The following is a 20636-nucleotide window of genomic DNA, read 5'->3' on the forward strand; positions in this document are numbered from 1 at the left end:
TTCCATTAGCATGGAATATCTTTTTCCATGTCTTCACTTTGAATCTCTATGTGTCTTTGGATCCAAAGTGAGTTTCTTATAGGCAGCATATAGATGATATCCATTTAGCCACCCTATGTCTTTGTTTTGGTAGTTCGTCTCTGCTTCTTTCTTCTTCTCTTGCTCTCTTCCGTTGTGATTTGGTCACTTTCCTTAGTGTTTTTGTTCCTTTCTCTTTATTTTTTGTATGCCTGTTATATGTGTTAGGTTCGTGGTTACCATGGAGTTTGTGTATAACCTGCTATGTGTATGATAGTCTGTTCTAAGTTGGTGGTCGCTGAAGTTCAAATGCATTCTCAAAGCACTACATTTTTGCACACTGCCCTGTTTGTTTTTGTTGTCCTACTTACATATTATTATTTTGTGTATCCTCGACTAATTATTGTAGGTCTAGATGATTTTACTACTTGTGTCTTTCACCCTTCATACTAACTCTACAGGTGCTTGACCCACTACCTGTATATATGCTTACTTTTACCAGTGAGATTTTTTTCTTTCATAACGATTTCTAGTTATGGCCATTTCTTTTCAGTTTGAAGTGCCTTAAACATTTCTTGTTAGGCCACTTTGGTGATGATGAACTCCTGTAACATTTGCTTGTCTGGGAAATTGCTTATCTCTTCTTCAGTTCTGAGTGATGACCTTGCTGGTAGAGTATTACTGGTTTTAAGTTTTGTTTTTTTTCTTCCTTTCAGCACTTGGAATATATTATGGTACTCCCTTCTGGCTCATAAATTTTCTGCTGAACAGTCAGCTGATAGTCTTATGAGGGTTCCCTTGTATGTATCTAGTGTTTTTCTCTTGCTGCTTTTAAGATTCTCTATCTTTAACTGTTGACACTTTGGTTATAATGTGTCTCGTTGTGAGCCTCTCTGAGTCATCTTATTTGGGACTCTCTGGTTCCTGGACTTGGATATCTGTTTCCTTTGCCAGGTTAAGGATGTTTTCAGCCACTCTTTCTTCAAATAAGTTTTCTGTCCCTTTCTTTCTGCTCATTCTGGAACCCCTATAATGCGAACATTAACTATACTATAGCTCCTTAAGCTATACTCCTTTTAAAAAGTTCTTTCTTTCTGCTATTCTGATTGGGCGATATCCACTATCTTGCTCCCAAGATCGCTGATCCATTCTCCTGCATCATCTAATTTGCTGTTTGTTCTCTGTATTTTTCATGTCAGTTTTAGTGTTCTTCAGCACTGATTGGTTCTTTCTTACATTTTCCATTTCTCACTGTGTTCATCTATTCTTCTCTCAAGTTCAGTGAACATCTTTATGACCATTGCTTTGAACTCTGTATTTGGTAGATTGCTTACCTCCATTTCATGTGGTTCTTTTTCTGAGGTTCTTTCTTGTTCTTTCATTTGGAATATATTCCTCTGTCTCCTCATTTCGCCTTGCTGTCTGTGTGTTTCTATGTATTGGGTCAATCACTTACGTCTCCCAGTCTTGAAGGAGTGGCTGTGTGTAGATGGTGTCCTGTGGGGCCCAGTAGCACAGTTCCCCACCTTGTCACTTGAGCCAGCTGTGTTCCCTGTGCATGCCCATGTACCCTCCTGTTGTGGTTGGCCCGTGATTGATGCAGACCCCTTGGTGTGTGGAATTGTCTCCCCAGTGTGGCTGTCTGTGAGGTCTGGACTTGACCATGCAAGGTTGGCTGGCTGAAGTGGGGACTGCATTGTGGGGGAACATCAGCGCTGGCTGAGGCTTCCCACTGGGCGTGGCAGTGCAGGAGGCCCATTTGGGAGGGGCTCGGGCCTAGCTGAGGTTGCCTGCTGGGTACAGCGTGGTGGGAGCCACTAGAGAGTGGTGCCCTCCAGGGCAGGCCAGTTGGGCAGGGCAAGTGGTGGCTTACACAGTAGATGGAGAGTGTCAGAACTGGGCCCAGCGAGGTAGAGGGGGAGTAACAAAACACGGTGCCCAGCAGCACTTCTGTCCCTGGTGAACATTCTAACAGGTCCCTCTGGCACATGCCCTAAAATTAGCCAGTGATGCTCCTTCATGCATAACCCAGGTGTTTTTCAAACTGCTGCCCCCGCCCTGGAACCAGGAGCAGGATCGGGGAGATGCACTTTGACAGCACTGTACCCTCTGGCTGTCCCTGACATAAGCCCTGCTGGTTTTCAAAGCAGATGGAATAGGGGCTTGTCTTCCCTGTGCAGGTTCCCGGGGCTTGGGAGCCTGATGCATGGGGCTCGGATCCCTTGTTCCTTAGGGTGGGCCACTGCAGTTGTGATATCCCTTGTGCTTGTGGGCTGCTGTGCCAGGGGCATGTGTCCTGATGAGACCGGGTCTCTGCCCTCCCCGCCCATCTTTATATCTACCAACTGTTCTACTGGGTTCAGTTTGTTCTCAGAGACCGTTATTCTCCATGCGGTTATAGTTCTGGTGTGTCTGTAAGAGGAGGTGAGCTTAAGATCTCCCTCCTCCACCATCTTGATCCCACGTTGCATATTTTTTAAAATTCAAACAGCTTTATTGAGATGTAATTTACATGCCATAAAATCTTCCCATTTAAAGTGTCCAGTGGTTTTTAGTATATTTGCAGAGTTTGTGACCTTAAACATTCTTCTTAATTCCAGGCTCAAAGCAAAGCAATAGCTCCATTCCCTGGGATACCAGACTATTGGAAAGGGAAAGGGTCAGATGTTTTAAAATTGGTACTTTCATGAGGCCACCTTTGCTGTATATAGAGGAAATATGACAATATTTGTTAAGGTTTTTATGGTACCAGAGTACATATTTCTTTTGGGAGAGGGGAATTTTAGTTAATACCATAGATAGTGCATGAAGTCAGCAATGTTTCTTATTAGGTTTCTATTTGAAATTTACTACTTATTAAAATTGTCCTTAAGTGTAATAAAAGTGTTTACCTATTGAGTAAAAAAAAATCAGTAAATATTTTATAATCCAGTGAAAAGTATACTTGCATGAAAATTATTACAACTGGCCTTATACCTAGACTTACCATTAACTCACTACATAATTTTAGGAAAGGCCCTCAAGTATTTCTCTGTCTACATCTGTGAGGGAGAGAGAATGAAATAACGAAATCTTCTTCCATTTCTGAATTTCTTTTTTTAAAAAGATTTTATTTATTTGAGAGAGAGCAAGAGACTGAGAGAGAGAGATCACGATCAGTGGGGAGGGGTAGAGGGAGAGCAGACTCCTCGCTGAGCAGGGAGCCTGACTCAGGACTCGATCTCAGGACCCTGGGATCATGACCTGAGCAGAAGGCAGACTCTTAGCCAACTGAGCCAGGTGCCCCGTTTCTCAATTTCTATACAATAATTTGCAAATGGGCCACTCTCTTCTTAATGCCATATTTTTATGACTTTACTATTTTCGAAGGGGAAGAGAAGTCTGCAGTCTGCACGATCCTCATTTGCATGTGGGACCTTATCATATTATATGTGACAATAATACAAGCCGAAAAACACGCATTATCAAATATTGACTGGGGAGAATGTAACATTGAGGAATTAAAAAAAAAAATCTCAGGACTATATAACATTGGACCATTGCCCGATTGCGTGGATACACATCCCGTACTTTCAAATCCCAGTCCCTTTGGGGCAGGAAGAAGATCCGTTTCAGTGTTTGCATCTCACAGCGCAGTTGGTGCTCAGTAAAAGCTGGCTGAAAGAACAAATGTGTTTTGGATAGCAAGAATGCAGAAAAAAAAGTTAGAGTAGGCAGAGCTCACGGAAGGCTGATCGAGGCTCTGTGCGTCAGAGAGACTTCTAGCATAAAAGCAAATGCTAACCTCTAAGAAAATGTGAAACGTTTGCCCCCTCAGCAGACCTGCAAGTAATAAAAGCCCTAGACAACGTGGGCATCCTAACGAAGGGGAAAAACTGCGGAGTACAATAACAATTATGCCTTTATTGGTTTAGGACCACGCAGATACATAAATAGACAGACATGTTCATTTTAAGTATCTGGGGCCAATATATATGTATTTTAAAACCCTGTAAATTAATGAAATGAGCCACTGAATGAGAAAAATTAGAGTCCCAGAACAGCACAATTGTAGGGAACATGAAATTACCTTGTTTATACTTTAGTGTGGCCAAAAGCATCATTCTAGCTGCTCTTCCCTATCTTTTCAAAGCCGTTGTTTCTTTTTCTTCTGTTGTACAAAAGCTTGAAGTAACAGTTTTCATTCACTCGAGTCAGCCAGTGCATTTCTGGCCATTTCTAAGCAAGTGACAGTTGGCCTGATTCATGAAAGTGATTAATTCACCTCTTGGCACCCAGAGTCCTGGCAGGAAATCGGATGGAAGCCTTCATTCTGTCTTGCCTCTGGATCTCAGGAGCACAACGGTTTTTTCATGTACTGTGGGTTTCTCCATGCACACACAAGGCTGTGGAGTAATTTGCCAAAAGACACTTTCCGATGGGGATTTCACTGGCTTCTCTAGTGAATGCTCCTTTTTTTTTTTTTTTTTTTTAGAAAAACACAGTATACTAATTCTTGCATGTGGGTGCTTGACTGAGAGAAATGGCCAGTTTCCCTCAAATATTTCCACAGCCTGCCCACCAAACCCTGCTGTCGGCTACCGACGTGGTTGGGAATAAGAAACTGAGACAAAGATGGCCAGGGAACTGCTCCTTGCCTGTGAGTCCTCTTCTTGACCCATGATGTACAGCCCCAAGTGTCCCAGGAGAATTCCGTATGGAGGATGACAACAGGCAGAGCCCCCTTTCTTAGTTCAGAGCCCAGCAGAGCTGTACCAGAGGGCATGATAGCAAGGGAACTCCTTCGCCTACGCAAGGAAGACAGACGCGTGGTACTTTCTTTATTTGCCCGAGACCAGTGGTTCCAAAACCAGGTTTTCCTCGGAGAAACTTGAATGCCTTTTAAACTGTAAGTTCCCAGGCCCTACTCCCAGAATTAATTAATTACACTTCTGGAATGGGGCCTAAGAATGTATAAAATATCCTTCAGGGGTGGTTCGCGCAGCTAATTCCTTAGAAACTATTGTCCCGAGACTTACTGTAGAGCCAACCTATCTTTCAAAAGGGACGGGGCAGGGTAGAGAGAACCTTCTTGCCAGGGAAGGGGGGACACTGAGCCCCACGGTAGGTGGAATGAGTCTGCAGAAAGGGGAGCACGCAGAGGAACGGTAGAGCTGGCTTGGCCTTCTGACAAGAGGGGGCTGCCCGGTCCTTCCTGTGCTCCAGCCACATAAAAGGAGAGACAGGAGGGGAGTCAGCGGGAGAGACATGTCTGGGCCTTGTCTCCAGCAGGAACAGCCTCTGGCCCTGGTTCACCTTCAAAGACCATCTCTCAAGGGCTCTGACGGTTAAGTGTATACAGTGGAAGCTCCGCTCTGTATGGCGCGCTTGCTTTAGAAAGCGCACTGGCAGGAGGATGGAGGGGGAAGGAGTACCATGTGCTCATCCTGTGTTTTCTGGCACGTGTGCGGGCACCGTGGTGTAACGCCAGGCAGTGTCCGGTGCTGCCCTAACCTGGGCGGGGCGTGCTGCCCTAACCTGGGCGGGGCATAGGCACGCCGCCACCTTTATCTTCAACCTCCTGATGCGAAACTGAACGCTCCCAACGGAGTACTCCTGAGGAGCTCTGCACAGCTGCCCTATTCTCGCTGGGGAATTTTTTCCAGATAGGAATTCTGTAAACCACGTATAGTGATTATTTTTAACTAAAACGAACCATTTAAATGTTTATATTATTTATGGAGCTCATGTTTATGGCTACCTCGGACGAAATATGTGATCTCTCTGAATCCCAGAGTCCTCATCTGCAAAGGGAAAAAAACCTAGTATCTTTCTAACTAGAGTCTTGTGAGGATTAAAAGAAGTAACATACATAAAGAGCTTGGCACAGTCTCTGGCACCCATTAAACACCAAACACTAAATAAGTGGTTGCTTTCATTAATAAATATTTTATCACCCAAAGGCACAAGGACACCTTCTCTTCTGCTATTTTATGTGCCATCTATTCTATTTTTCATTTTTTAAAAAATTTTTATGTTAGTCACCATTCAGTACCTCATTAGTTTTTGATGTAGTGTTCCATGATTCATTGTTTGCGTATACCAGTTTTTTTGTTGCCAAATAGCAGTAATTCATATAAAAACCCTCTTAAATATATCTTAGATATCTGCATGCATAAATGAGCCACAGTGTACACATCCACTCACATATATATATAGGACATATTCATATACATATAATCACATATGGAGGGAAAAATATTGTATATTCAGGTCAGCTGGACTGACTTTGCCCAGACTCTTTTTATTCTCCACTGGTCTGATGATTCCAGATTTGGAAAACCTGAAATAATTGCCTTTTAATTTGTTTTTTCTTCCTTTTTTCCCTTCCTTCCCTTCCCCTCTTTCTTCTTGCAAAAGGATTATACCAGAATGTCATTCAAATGGAAAAAATAAAGGAGAAAGCCAACTACGCTTAGGGTAGGTTTATCTAACTAACTTGGATGATTTCCACAAAGGTTGACAAAGCATTAGAGCAGGAAAAAATAACTCTGTATCTCCATAAGATGCTAAATACATCCTTCATTTCACCCTGACTTTTTGGGTGTGGTGATTTTCTCAGACAGAAGCAAGAAAAATCAATCAGTATTTTATCTTATCTTCCCAAATTTTCATTGAGAAATTACTGAGATTCCTAATCAACATTTATACAATTAAATGATCTTGGAAGTAACTTCTAACTTATTCAAGAACTTAACAAATTTCAAAGATAAAGAAACAGAACACTTTATTATAAAACTTATAAAATAATTAAATATTACACATATATTTTGACTTTTCTCTATAACCCATTGTTTTATTCAACATTTTTCCTCAGAATTAATATCACTTACTCAGAGAAGCAAGTGGGAACACATAAGAATAGGCTATTAATAAATTAATTTTTCCTTAAAATAATAAAATGATCATTATATAAAGAAACAAATAACTTGCAGTTTTTCAGAGGGCAAGGGAGTAGGTGATGTGGGATTATGTGTTTCTGATGATAAAATGGCCACTACTCTAGGCCAAGCCAAGTGGACTGAGAGACTATTCCAATGCTATTTCTCTGAGATTCGAGAACGCATGATTTTAATTAGAATGGGAACAAAGGATGCTCTAAATTTAACAAACCACTGTCTGGTTGGCTGTGCTGAGCTGGCAAATCCCTGTTTGAACTGAGACTTTATAAAGCAGTAAAATTGGGTTACATTCATCAAAGAAATTGAGGAATAGAGTAGAATTATATAAATATGCCCTTTTTAACCACATCTCAAAAAATTACAGAAGGACTCCGTCTTGCAAGTTACTTTGGTTTTGGCAAAATAGTGTGGTATTTTCCAATTGAGAACAATTTTAAGCTCATTAGTGCCTATCAACAGCTGGCTTCTGATGACTGAAAATATCATCTGAAAGATTATAAAATATTGTTATTCATCGAAGGATCTTGGCTTATTATGGTTTATTAATATTAACTTAGCAAGAAGACAGATGGGTTTTTCTATTGCCACTCTTTTTCCTTGTTAACTAAATCTTAGGGAAAATTTAAACATGACAGTTGGTAGGAAAAGACCACAAGTGGTCTTTAATTTTCCAAGCAGCTCTGATAATATGTAGGGAGCCTTATAAATGATGGCCTACTCTCCTTCAAAACACTGCTATTTTGCTGTTTAAGCTCCTCCTAGATTTTTACCAGAAATGAACATCTCACCAAGTTTGCTTCCCGAAGAGCAGACTAGAGGCTCCCGTGGACTTGTTCAGCCAGCACCAAAAGTTACGAGGTTGATAGACTGTGTAGGACATCAGCGTTTGCCTTATATGTCAGTTTGTGGGCTTTTTTTCCAGAGTCTGAACTTCAAAGGCAAATCTTAAGTAGTCCATGTTGCCCTGTTTTCACAATATTCCTTGGAATACTTTTCAAGTTGTGAATTTTAGTCTTGGAGACTCTCTTTAAGCAGAATATACTCTAAACGAAATAATAAAAACAACACACGCACACTAGATAAACGTAACACGAAGCTTGCTAGCCCAGCAGCAAGCACAGTCATGAGCACCATTTGGCTTCCTGGGTAACTGCTCCTTCGGGCCGTCCACAGTGTCCGCCACACTGTGAGCTCCAAGTAACAGGCAGGCCAGGGGTTCCGTCCGTATTTGATTGCTCCAAGGCTCCGTCTTTGACCGAAGTCTTCAAGGACCTTTTCAACACACAGTTCTTTGCCATGGAACCCTCTCACGTTCAGAGGGGGAGTCTCTCCCAACGTTGACCAGATTCCCACTTGGTCAAGATTAAAATGTGACGTATCCCAGTGTGATTCATCACTTCTTCCGTTGTAACAGTGCAAATCAAAGTTATTTTGTCTTGTCTTTTGGAAGTCCGATTGGTCCTCGCTTCCCGTGTTCAAGTGCTTCGGAGTACCATGTGCTTCGGGGACGGGGGGAGGGAGCCTGTCCGTCCTTGAGCGCCGGCTCCGCAGACGCGGTGGCAGCGCAGGGGCAGTCTGCAGGCTTCAGCGTTCAGTGTGAAATGTGGCTGGTCTCTCCAGACGCGAGGGGGAAGACCCCGGCCCTCGGGTGTTGGGGGGCACCGAGATCAGCTCTTCCTCGCGCATGACTTGCAGCACTGCTGACCGTAGAATTTGTGGTTGCAGACGCCGTGTTGAGGAACTAGGTGACACCAGCTGAAGAGATCGACACAGGATGGGTCCTCTGCAGGGAGAGAAGACATACCGAACCCCTTAGGAGGAAGCTTAGCCTTTTCCTTAAGGTGAGGGCCTCAGGGTCAAAGACCTCGGGTGCTCCTGCTTCATGCCTCTGAGTGGTTCTGCTCATTATACACCAGCACTGTGCCGGGAGGGTGGGGAAGCAGGATTAAGACCTCAAAAAGGACTATGACCCTTAGCTAAGTGTTAACAGGAGGGGGGAAAGTGGATGTTAAAAAAAAAGTCCCATCCAGCCAGAGATTGATGTCTGATCCTCCCCGATAGCCCGGGAGCCATTCTGTTGCGTCCCCAGCACAGCAGGTGAGGAATCCCCGGGGATCTTGTTAAACCGCTGCTTCCGATGCCGACGTCTGGGGTGAGAGCTAAGGTGCTCTGTTTCTAAAAAGCACCCAGGGGCTGCGGCTGCTGCGGCTGCTTGCGCCACGGACCTGACTTTGGGGAACAGGAGGCCCAGTGGCAATACTCCATGTCGATTTAAATAAATCTCCAAGCCAGTTTGCAACTGAGTGAATTATTTAAGTCAACAGGAGTCTTGACTTCTTTTGTTGACAGATGGGATTATGGACTGGAAGCAGAACGTTGTACGTCAGGGATTCGCACCCAGAAGGGCCTCTCGAGACACAGAACGCAGGTGAAGTTGTAAGATTTTCTTTCTATAAACCTCAGTGCACATTTTAAGAGTCAGGGCCTTCGCTGTTTTACTGGATTGTCAAGGAGTTTTGACTTCAGAAGTGTTTATGGTCTACACTATACATAAATAAGGCTTCTCATTCATGGTTGAAGTATTTTCCCCTTCCTCTATGCAAGGCTCAAAAGTGACTTTACCTTCACCTTGCCCAGCACCCCCTACTGCCCGCAGGCACCCATCTACCTCCCTTTTAAAATTATCCTTAAATAGCTCTGCTCTGTGTCCTTGGACGTGGCTTGCAAGGCTCTCAGCTCTCCTGTTTCTTTTCCTGCTGTTCCTGATTTGAATCCTGCCTCTCTCTGATTGATTCATAACTGCCTACAGTTCCTTCCCATACTTTTGTTCTTCTGCCTAAAATATACCCCCCCATCTCATAGTAGCCCCACTGATCCTTTGAACAGATAAGTCGGTTCATGTCATGTCTCAGCCCCAAACTCTCCCTTTGGGCCCTGCATCCACCCAGGGTGAAAGGTTTACCTTATAGTGGCTGACAAGGCCCTAGGACCTGGTTACCCCACTACCGCTTGACCTCATCCTCCTCTTCTCGTCCTCTCCCTGACACGGCCACATGGCAGATGCCCTAACATGCCAGGCATACTGGGGCTTCCCCCAGACATCCACATCCCTTCTTTTCCTTTAAGTCTCTGCTCAAAGGTCACCGAGAGTAGGGCCTTCCCAGACTCCCCCATACAAGCAGCGTGTTCCGTGGCCTCCCAGAAAACACGCCCCACTCCCCACCTTCCTTTATTTTTCTACCTCGGGCCTGTCCGTGCTCACCCTATGCTGTGCTGTCTTATTGTCTGGCTCCTCTCTAGAGTGAGTCTCCTTGAGAGCAGGTTTTTCACCTACTGTCCTCATTCTTTATGCCCAATGCTTGGTGCCTGTCACAAAGTAGCTGCTCAAGAAATATTTGCTAAACCAGCTCCCCTGTAACCATCACGGCTGAAACAACCACTGTGAAACCGACGGTGTCTCGACTTGCGTATAAAGGTGAACTAAGGGGCATTTTTTTTTTCTTTTCAATAACTACTGGAGATAGAGTCTAGAGCATTTTCTGGCAGGTTGTTAAAGTTATGAGAGGGAAAAGAAGGCCCTGAGCATCGAGGTGGTTTACTGACGTGGCCCATCACGGGGACAGGGATGGGGCCCGAGAGAAGGGTGTGGGATCTGTTACCGTAGAGAAACAAGTTGCATGTGAGGTGAACACTCGTCTAAACTGTTTGCCTGTAATCTGTGTGTCTGTATTTTCATCTCCGGTTCCTTTCAGTATACACTCGAACAGCATCTTCTCTCCCAGTCAGTCAGCACGTGGCCTAACCAGCACGCACATCTGAGTCCGTTTCTGTTTAAATTGTAGAGATTATCCTCTTGCTGCAGTGGAAAGACTGCATCAGGATAAGAACGGATCCCTAAAGCCATGGTCCTAACTGCACTGTGGTATCGACACCCGTCTTGAGATAGGAATAGGGTATCAGCCGGCTTCTGCTGCTTGTGCTATGAGCTAACTAACTGTAAGTAGGGGAGCAGAGGGACGTGTACCGTGTGCCATCAGTACGAGCACTGTGTTTGGGGTTATTCTAATGATTACTAATAGCTGGTTATTTGAACTTCTGTTGTCAGTCACGTATTTCATGTGTGCTCCTGAGGATGACCTTGGAGTCCCCTTTGCCTCACATCCTGCATGCAGACAGTTGACAAATATTATTTATAAGCTCAGTCTTCAGAATGTACCAGCACCCAGCTTCTGCCACTACAGCCGCTGCTCTAAGGGAACCTCCTCCTGACCAAGAGTAGACAAGTGCTCCTTCCGCTCTGGGCCCCTCCGCTCTTCTCTAATCTTCCCACAAGTCAGATCCCACTGCCCCTCTGCTCCAGGTTCTCGATCAGCTTCACCTCACTCAGGGTTAAATGTGAAGTCCTTACAAGGACTGACAAGGCCTCTGGGACCAGCTTCAGCTAATCACCTAACCCCTGTCCACTTTATACATCTGACTGCAGGTGTCTTGCTGTTCCTTGATCAGATTCACACATTCCCACCTCAGGGCCTTTGCATGTGCTGTTCCCCCTGCCAGGAATACTCTCCTAGATACATTCATAGCGCACCTTCCTTTAGGTCATCTTCAGGTCCCTGCTTAAATATCACATCATCCAGGTGGCCTTGCCTGACTAGTCTGTTTAAACTGGTTTTCCCACCCCGCCCCCAGTCCTCCTCATTCTCTATACCCTGCTTCCGTTTTATTTTCTACTTTATTATCTGACATTGTATATTTATTGGTTGGCTTGTTGTCTATTTCCAGATACAAGGTGGAAACTTTGCCCATTTTGTTGTCTTATCTACAGTCAGACACCAGAACAGTTCCTGGTTCATGGTAAGTACTGAATGTGGAAAAATGGAATCCTCTTACTTTATACAGTACCCGGGCTTGTGGCTTTCATATTTGCCTTCTTACTTTACTACCCTACAAAAGAGACCTGATTTAGCCAAGAGGCATGGAGAGAGGTCCTTCTTCTAATAACCCTTTCTCATCCCGCCGTCTTTCACTGTCTGCACCCCTGTAACCCATGAAGAACTGACCTCCATTATAACACGGTGACACTCTATCACTTACCTCTGTTGTTATGTCCTCCTTCTCTGAGACACTGACTCCCTGTGGTGTAAGAACAGGATTTTGCCTTGTTTTCTTATCCCTAGAATTCTTCTAGGGACATATAGCAGGTGCTCAGTTACCTGGCTTTGAAGGAAGTAGAGAACCTCACAGTGCTTCACCCACGGTCTTACACTTAACACGCAGTGAGCACCGACAGCGTGCCGGGCGGGGTGCTGGATGGACAAAATGATACCACCAGTGGCCTCCCCCATCTTGGATCGAATGTGTCTTGGCTCTGCCCACCTTGCACTCCTGCCCAGGAGATACTGCTGAGCCATTTTCGTAGTTTTCCCTTGTCCTTTAGCCTGTCTCCCGGTAGCTAGGGGGAATGCACTTCTCACTCTTGGCATGTGTGGGCTTGTCTGGGGCCACCTGACTGAAGGGGGGAAAGAGAAGTCACCGAGGGGGAAGAAGGGAGGAGACGGTTTGCAAGTACATGACCACTTGCTCAAAATGTGTGTCTCTTTCCCCATAAGCTTTCTGCCGAGAAGGGCTGCAGGTCTGGAGAATTCTAGCATTGCCGTGGTGTGGCTCGGAGCAGCTGCTGTGGTGCTGTTCTCCTGTCCCGTGCAGGCCTCAGATAAGGAAGGAGGGCAGAGCGTGGAGCTAAGTCTCTGAGATGTAGATAAACAAACGAGGACAACAATTTGGAAACGCGAAGTGATGGGGACAGGGGAGAGCCCGTGAGAGAGGGTCCTGAGACTGACCGACCACAAACTGGAAAGCACGGGGTAAGAAATTAAACCGTCTTGGCAAAGCCATGACTGCATGAAAAGAAATGCAGCAGGTACAGGGGAACATAATTCTTTAGCACCAGGAAATCTGAGTGGGGCGAGGAGACCTCTCCTGGTGTGTTCGTCGCATTACTTTGAAGTGAGCCGGGCTAGTGAAACACAGTGTAGTTCACTCAGATAATTGTTTCCCGTTTTTGCACCGGCACGCGCTGCACTCCGTTGGAACGGACGGTAACTCGGGGAACACGTCCGCCCACCCAGCGGTGTAACTGAGCCGCTCCTCAGTGAACACGTGGCTTCCCCGCGGGCCGTTCCCTCTCGCGCGCCCACGGAGGAGCGTCACCTCGGGCGCCTGGTGCTTGCTTTGTCATTGGCTTATTCAGCTAAAACAGTGTTAAGAAACGGAGTTGCGAGAGGAGGGTTTCCCCTCCGAAAGTAAGAATTAATGGCTACAAAGCCTTATCGTAGAATTAAATGTCCCCTGCGTAGGTGTGCACACGAGGTCATTTTGAGCAGGAACCCCCCCCAGATCTGTGCTTTGTACACCTGTGGGGAGCACTGTTCACAGTGGTGTGAGGGGCACCCCCTGCAGTTGTTGCAAGGAATAAACTGCACAACCACACAGGATGGGGTTTTGAAAAGTTCTCCCAAGACTAGCAAAACTGACTGGGGTGGGGGGCCCTTTACCTCTCTTTTCAGGAGCTGGACAGAAGTTTGTGTGACAGGCTCGCAGCACCGGGGGTTTCTGATGGAGCAGGCAGCTGGTGGCCGGCCGGCCCTGCTGAACACAGTGGACCGAGCGGGTCTGGACACCCCCTCCGCAGGTCACCGTGCACTGCAGGAGAGCAAAAGAGCAAGGGGTCAGCAACGCTCAGCTGGACGGTGTCCCTTCGGAGGTCAGTGATGTCAAACAAACAGAAGCGATCTCCAGGCTTCAGGACGTGACCTGGGTGCCCTGTTGATGAAGCAGGGCTTGGCCAGAGCCCGGCACGTGTGCTCACATCCACAGTCTGAGGCACATGCTTATCTCGCCCCAGAGTGTGTGTCTCCAGTTAAGTGACTCATAAAGAAGAGAGCTTCCAGAAATACAGAAGCCGCCATAAGGACACAGAACAAATCATCACAGTCTTTAAAGAATTCCAGATAATCCCTGCAGATGCAATAGTGGGGGGCAGGGGGTGGCTCAGAGTTAGGACAGCAAAGAAATAGTACTTCATCCCGGCAGCTTTGGCATTCTGCCCTCGGTGCCCGGCCACATTCCCAGTTGGCACGGTGGGTGTGGCACTTCTAGAAGTCAGATTTCGCTGTCCAGTTTAAAAAAAAAATAGATGACGAACAAGGACTACCAACTTTTTCCCCAAACACAGACATTTTATGACAAAAGAAACAAACATTTTTTGTTTTGCTTTTAAAAATTCACATTACTTTTTTTACTTTGCTGCCGACAGGTGAAGCGCGCGTCTTGGACAAGCGTCATTATACGGGCTGGTGTTTGAGAGGGAACAATGCGGGGATGGAGGGCAGATAGGACTGTTATCTAAACCAGGAACTGGCAAATTTTTTTCTGTAAAGGTCAAGATGGTAAATATTTTCAGCTTTGTGGGCCATGTGGCGTTTGCTGCAACCACTCAGGTCCGCCTTCAACGCACCAAAGCAGCCACGGGCAGTGTGTAGACAGAGAGCATGGCTGTGTTCTAATAAAACTTTATTTACCAAAAAAAAAAAAAAAAAAAAGCCCGGGGATGCAAGATTTGGCCTGCTGGCAGTTGTTTGCTGATACCTGATCTAAATAATCTTAAAGCAATTTCCAAATCTCTTAAATGAGTAAGATAGCGATAAAAAGTTGAAAAAGTCCATGGCGATGTAAATAGCATCTAGCATGCTGTCTGGCCGATGAGAGATACACAATCACACTAGTTCCCTTTGCTTTCTTCACGGTTTAGTTCTCAGATCCTCCCCAGGACACACAGGCGCCACCCATAATATATACATACATACGTGTGCATGTACGTGTACTTACATAGACACCTATCTATAGACCTCCGTTTGTGCTCGCCCTGCGTTTAGTGATGGGCCGGGCAGCACCTCGCAAGCCGGCGAGTTCTTTAAAGAGCTCCGTGACATCTGTTGGTTGGACAGGACAAGGACCACAACACACGACACAGCTTCTCTCAGGCTTTGCGTCCCACACCAGCCCAGCCAATCAGAACCAAACCACTGTACCCAAAATCTCAAAAGCGTGCCTCTAACATCTGACACGTTTAGGAGCTGGGGGGTCCTGGCCTGAACTGACCAACTCTGAGCTTTCCCTGCCTCCCCTACAAAACAGGGACAAAATTACCCACTCACAAGGCAGTTTCAACAAATGCCAGCTATTACTACATCATTCAGCAACAGGACAGAAAAACCAAAGGAGTCAAGACAGTGTTTCTAGAATACAGAAGACTCGTGGGGATTTTGAGAGCAGCAGCAACAGTGAACGTGAGGCACCATGTGACCAGCCTGGTCTAAGTGCTTTACGTTATCTTAGGTGCTTATGAAAAACATCAGCTCTTCCGGACATTAGAGTTTCTAGCTGTGAAAGCCGAAGCTCACAGGTGTCGGAACCGGCTCGGGGCCACACAGGTGGTGGCGCTGGCCAAAGATGGCAAGTCATTCGGCCTCCGGAACCTGAGCTTCTGCTCTTTACGTCCGGCCGGCTCCCTCACAGCAGCCTTTGGAGGGCTGCCCCCGTTCGGGGAATCTCCCGGAAATCTGCGGGCGCTCACCTGCTGCCACGGCGATGGGTACCAGCCGGCTGCCACGCCGAAGCCCGGACGGGCGGGACAAGCCCCTCGCTGGCAGGTCTCTTCCAAGTCGAGGTTTGGTTTCTTAATGTGGCGGCACCTTCGCTCCGGGAAAGTGATGAGCTTTCCCTGGAAGGGCTTCTCGCTGCATTTCATCTCCCGCTTCCTCACACCCAAACCGCAGGTCTTCGAACACTAGGAGCCAAGAAAGGAGGCGTTAAGTGTGCGGAGCTCCACGGTCAAGTCCGCTGAGCCGAGGCACCACCCACATGAACTTCTAGGAGTGGGATCCCGGCAGGTCCACCACACGTACTCAGGGATCCAAAACATAAGGCAGCCCCGTCCCTCGTGCTGCTGCAAAGAAACCAAAGGCTAGAGAATTGGAGGAACTGTCCCAGCGTCTCAGAGCTCGTCGGCACCGTGACACACACTGGGGCGTGGCCCCGCAGCGAGGCTCTGCCGGGGTGAGTAGGTAGCTCAAGGTCACATCTGGGGTGAACACTGGAAGGAAAGAGGGAAGTCTGATTTACCCGCACATTTAGCCGTTAGGCTCTAACGTCTCAAAGAACATGGGTGGGAAGAGAGGTGGACGCTTTGCTCTGTATGTTACTTATCACTTAGAACAAAAGGACACCGACGGCCAGACCCAGGGGTTGCTGCTTTTACTGCCCCACACTCTCCCCACTATTGATCTGTTCCCAGTCCCGGCCTTGGTCTTCCTCCCCGAACTGCCATCTCCTCCAGAGCAGAGACCTCGTCCCATCAGTTACTGATGCAGACTTCAGGCTGGGCTCCTCGGCTCACAGTTCCGCTGGCTGCGCGTGCACCCGAGTTTCCCAAGCCGGAGATCCAGGAGACATCTTCACGGGTCCCTCTCGTCTCCACCCACTTACGTCCGAAGGTGGCAATGGCCTCCTTAGGAACTCAAGAAGACTCTGCTTCTCTCCCCTCCTGAAACACGCATCTGCCGTCCCAATCACAGCACTCTCCCGGTGAGCGCCTTGCCCGTCTCAGGGGCCGTCTGCTTTATGTGGGATTGTTCTAGGTGCGCCTTGGTGAGGTTTTCAGTTTCCACCACCCCCTCATCCCACTGTACTGGTTGTCACCTTCTCTCCCCTCTCCCTTGTATGGGGCACACCTTTCGTCTGGAACAGCCTACCCCCTACCCAGCTCTTGCTCAATTCTTGCTCATCCTTCAGACTCAGACTCCCAGAAAGTCTCTCCTGACAAAGACGCCCCCTGGTGGCAAGGCCGGGGGACCACAAGCTCCCCAAGGCATTAGAGATCCCCACTCCGGTACTCTGCGCGCCCTACCCGGGGTGCCACCATACATGCGGGGGGTGGGGGGTGGGGGGTGGTAGAGGTTTGCACTTCCACGCTCAGTGCGATGGGCGCGTCGTCAGGGTTTGGCGAAGGATCGGGTGGGAAGAACGGAGAATTAGTAGGCACCTGCTGTGTGTGTGCAACAGGAAGGCGGTCTGAGCACCTGGGGTCGGTGGGTGAACTGAGCATTCACACACACAACCCAGCAGGACCAACTCGCAGCTCGTACCTCACTCCAGGAGGAGACAACCCACTGCAGCCGGGTGTTTTTGGGGCATCGTCCTAGCACACAGCCCTCCTGGGACTCTGGCCTCGGGCTGCTGGAGCACAGGGTCTCCGGGACCTTCTCTGACGGCGGAGGGCTTTGGCACAGCACTTCACGCTTCCTCACCCCTCGCCCGCAGGTCTTGGAACACTGGAGATGGGGAGGGAAAAAAAGTCATTTGCATGCTAGTTTCAAATGATGTTCTTCCAGGTGAACGCTGAGCACGTATTAATGAGGTATTCAACAAACTTTGTCAGCTTTGAAACCAAATGCCCAGTAAAATCCCTTGCAGTCAGTAGGAGAAATCGTTCCTCCCTCCAGAGGCCTTAAATGCAGGTTAGCATTCACCTTCGACATCTGAATGCCCAGGGGCTGCTGGGTGCCCGGGGCCGGAGACGAGGCTTTCTGTCCACGGCACACGTGATTACCGGGAGAGTGGTACGTGGCCGGCTCTTATTGTGCTCCCGATAGGAAGTACAACACAAATAGCTGTGTAATAGCAAGAGACTGTGACATTGCTACAAATGGGCTGAGGGTGTCCACCTCTTGTTCCTACGCAGCTGCTGCCCCGGAGGCGGGCTGTGTGCTCACCACAGGGGAAGAAGGAAGGAAGCACTCGGCCAGCGTCGGACTGAACCGCGCGTTGGGCCCGTCACTGCTGCACTCTTACTCTCCGGCCCTGCCCGAGAACTCTGTGGGACAGACGAGGCGGGGAAGAATGTCCTCACTTTCAGATGAGTAGTTAACTTATCGGGGTCACTTGGAAGGTGTTGGCTCCAGGTCTGAGTCTGCCCTCAAGGGGCACGTCCCCTCCCCGGCCTTGGTTTCTGATCAGAAGGGCCATAGGAGATGTGCCCCTCGTGCCTTGGCTCTTTGTCAACATGCAAACATCTGGGCACAATTCTAAGCCTCCTCCGAGGACCCACATGACTTCTGGCTCTTCACATCCTTAAGAGAGAGGGATGTTGGGGACGCTATTATCATAATCTGCAAACACCGCAGCAGACGAGTTATTTAACGCCTTCCGTGTGATGACACATGCATGTTGACTTCTAGCCACAGCCTTCTGCCCACCCTCTGAGCTCACGGCTATCGTCCCATTCTCCAGAAGGGCCATCTGAGACTCGGAGCCGAGAGAACGTGACTGAGATCAATGAAACAGCTGTCACGCAGCAGAGGTGGGCAGACAGCTTGGTCTGGTATCAGACGGGGAGATGCATGGCTAACAGGTATCATCCTTCATTCACAGTCAAAATGTCTCACTGGCTGACCCTTACTCAATAGAATTCTTATTTTATGTCTTCATGTTTTTGTCCTGTTTTTTAAATTATTTATTATTATTTTTTAAGAATGATGAAATATTTTAAAATTGCTTCCCAGAGGGTTTTAGAGACATGGTCTCTAAGGGAAGAACAGGTTGAGGTAACATTTTGAGGGTCTCCTTTCAAGTTTGTCATGAAGATGTTCCCAAAAGGACACATTTGATCTTAGTAAACAACAACAAAACAAAAAACTAAGGACGTAAAATACTCGCTCAAAATTTTTCCATGTCAAATTTGGGGCAAGCTCTGAACCAAAGCTCCTTTTCATGAGGTTGCATTTGGAACTGTTTGGCCCCCCACTTCTTTTCCTGAGGCCTACCACACACATTTGGCTAAAACAGCCCTTTAAATTTTCCTCTTGGAAAGTGAACCTCCTTACTTGCTGAAAAAGAGACCAGACATAACACCATATCCTATTTAGACTGACCTGCTGTAAAGGAGTTCCTTCATTTTAAAGCATAGCGATGCGTGTCAAAGGTACTCTTCCCACTGCTGGCTCCTTGTGCCCCTACCAGAGGGTAACATTAAAAAAAATCCCACGTCCTATAATTACAACAAAAGCCTTGATCTGAACTCTGCTGGGGATGTGGCAGAACACGGCTACATTAACCAGAAGTCCATGCTCCGGGATAATGGTCCCTAAAGGAAAGCACGGTAGAAATGTGATCGCGGACTTCTCCCTGGCTTCACAGCTCAGGTGACGGAACCCCTGCATCTTTCTGATGTCTCCATAACACTGGCTGGACATCCGTGGTTTAGCAGAGCCTGGGCTGCCACAGAGCAGAATCCGCACCGTCGTCAGGTCTTGGACCAGATAAACCTTTGTTTCGGGAGGCCGGCCCCGACACTGTGGAATGTTTCTACCAAATAGATGCCCACAGCGTCATTCCCCCTGAATTGGGATAGTGAAAACGCTTCCAGACACCACGTGACAGGACCTTTGACAACCTCAGCCCCCACAGAGCACCTCTGAGCTGTGAAGGGCAGGCAGGTCAGGGCCTCTTCTGACTTTATACTTTTCTACCTTTCACTGAGGGTTTGTGATGACAGGAAGCTTTATGCCCGACTCCCCTGCGGATCCCTCGAACACCATGGCTCTTTCCCCTGAAGCAAGAGCTGAATATGCTCCCTATGCCTCCTTCTCTGTATTTGTGTTTTCTAATTGCTTTGGAGAACTCAGTAGCCGTTTTGTCTGCCAATCCACCAACACTCGGATCCTTTCTGGCTGTGCTCACTAGCCAGCCTCAAGGGCCCCGACTCTGCTTTCTCGACTTGAGGAAGACTGCGCTATTGTGCAGGGCTTCCCAACCTGCAGCTTGCAGCAAAATCACCAAAAATACAAATTAAAATGCCTTGTCACAGTAACTCCCTGTGATCCCCGGGAAAGCATCAACAGTGGGGGGTCCCACGGGGAGCAAGGGTACCACCCATATTTTTGCCACTGTCTTTGTCCAGCAGGAACAAGACTCGTGACTCCAAGTGTCGCCCAGTTACCTGCGACCACGGCCCGAGGCTCCACTGCGGTGGGCAGGCGTGGCTGTTGCAGGCTTGCACCTGCGTGGGTGTGCTCACTGGGCAGAGAGAATGCACCACTGCTTCCTCCTTCTGGAAGGCCTTCTTCTGCACACACTGGATCTTGCGGCTCTGCTGTCCCCCGGCACACGACCTGCTGCACTCACTCCATTCGCCGGGCTTCCAGCTTGCAGTGAAAAACAAAATTACTTGCGATGAAGCTGAGGCTTTGGCTCACCCCTTCCGAAGCACAGACGTTAGCCACCCAATGAAAGCCTTTGATCGATTTTAGAACCGATAAGGGCGATTCCTAGTAATTATTCTTCTATGGGTTTCAAAGCCTAATGCGAATGTGGTCCAGGGATAGGGAGTCACATGTAGTCACCACACAGTTCTGGGCAAAAACACATTCCTGCTCTCGGCAAGGGAAGAAACATGTGCCATTTGGAAACCTGAGTGATTCATTCATTCGGCCAAATCTACTGGGATCTTCGCTGTGTGCCAGGGACTCTCCTAGGCATCGGGGTTGGAAAAATGAACGAGGCAATGTTCTTTCCATTAAGGAGCCTACATACAACACAGTGATGAGGTGGATACGTGAA

The 20636-nt window shown here is 47.6% G+C and overlaps 1 protein-coding gene across 1 annotated transcript in view; it reads right to left on the reverse strand.

Moving 5' to 3' along the window:
* Positions 1-6767: 6767 nt before the first annotated feature.
* Positions 6768-20636, reverse strand: part of ADAMTS18 (ADAM metallopeptidase with thrombospondin type 1 motif 18) — a 145638-nt gene continuing 131769 nt past the window's right edge. The window contains exons 19-23 of the mRNA XM_040634362.1: positions 20017-20221; positions 17165-17350; positions 15595-15807; positions 13514-13661; positions 6768-8742 (exon numbers count right to left, since the gene is read on the reverse strand). Coding sequence (XP_040490296.1) covers positions 8627-8742; positions 13514-13661; positions 15595-15807; positions 17165-17350; positions 20017-20221 — 868 coding nt within the window. The 3' untranslated portion in view covers positions 6768-8626. The remainder of the gene's footprint in view (positions 8743-13513; positions 13662-15594; positions 15808-17164; positions 17351-20016; positions 20222-20636) is intronic.

Source organism: Ursus maritimus, unplaced genomic scaffold, assembly GCF_017311325.1.
Source record: "Ursus maritimus isolate PB19 unplaced genomic scaffold, ASM1731132v1 scaffold_19, whole genome shotgun sequence".
NCBI lineage: Eukaryota > Metazoa > Chordata > Mammalia > Carnivora > Ursidae > Ursus > Ursus maritimus.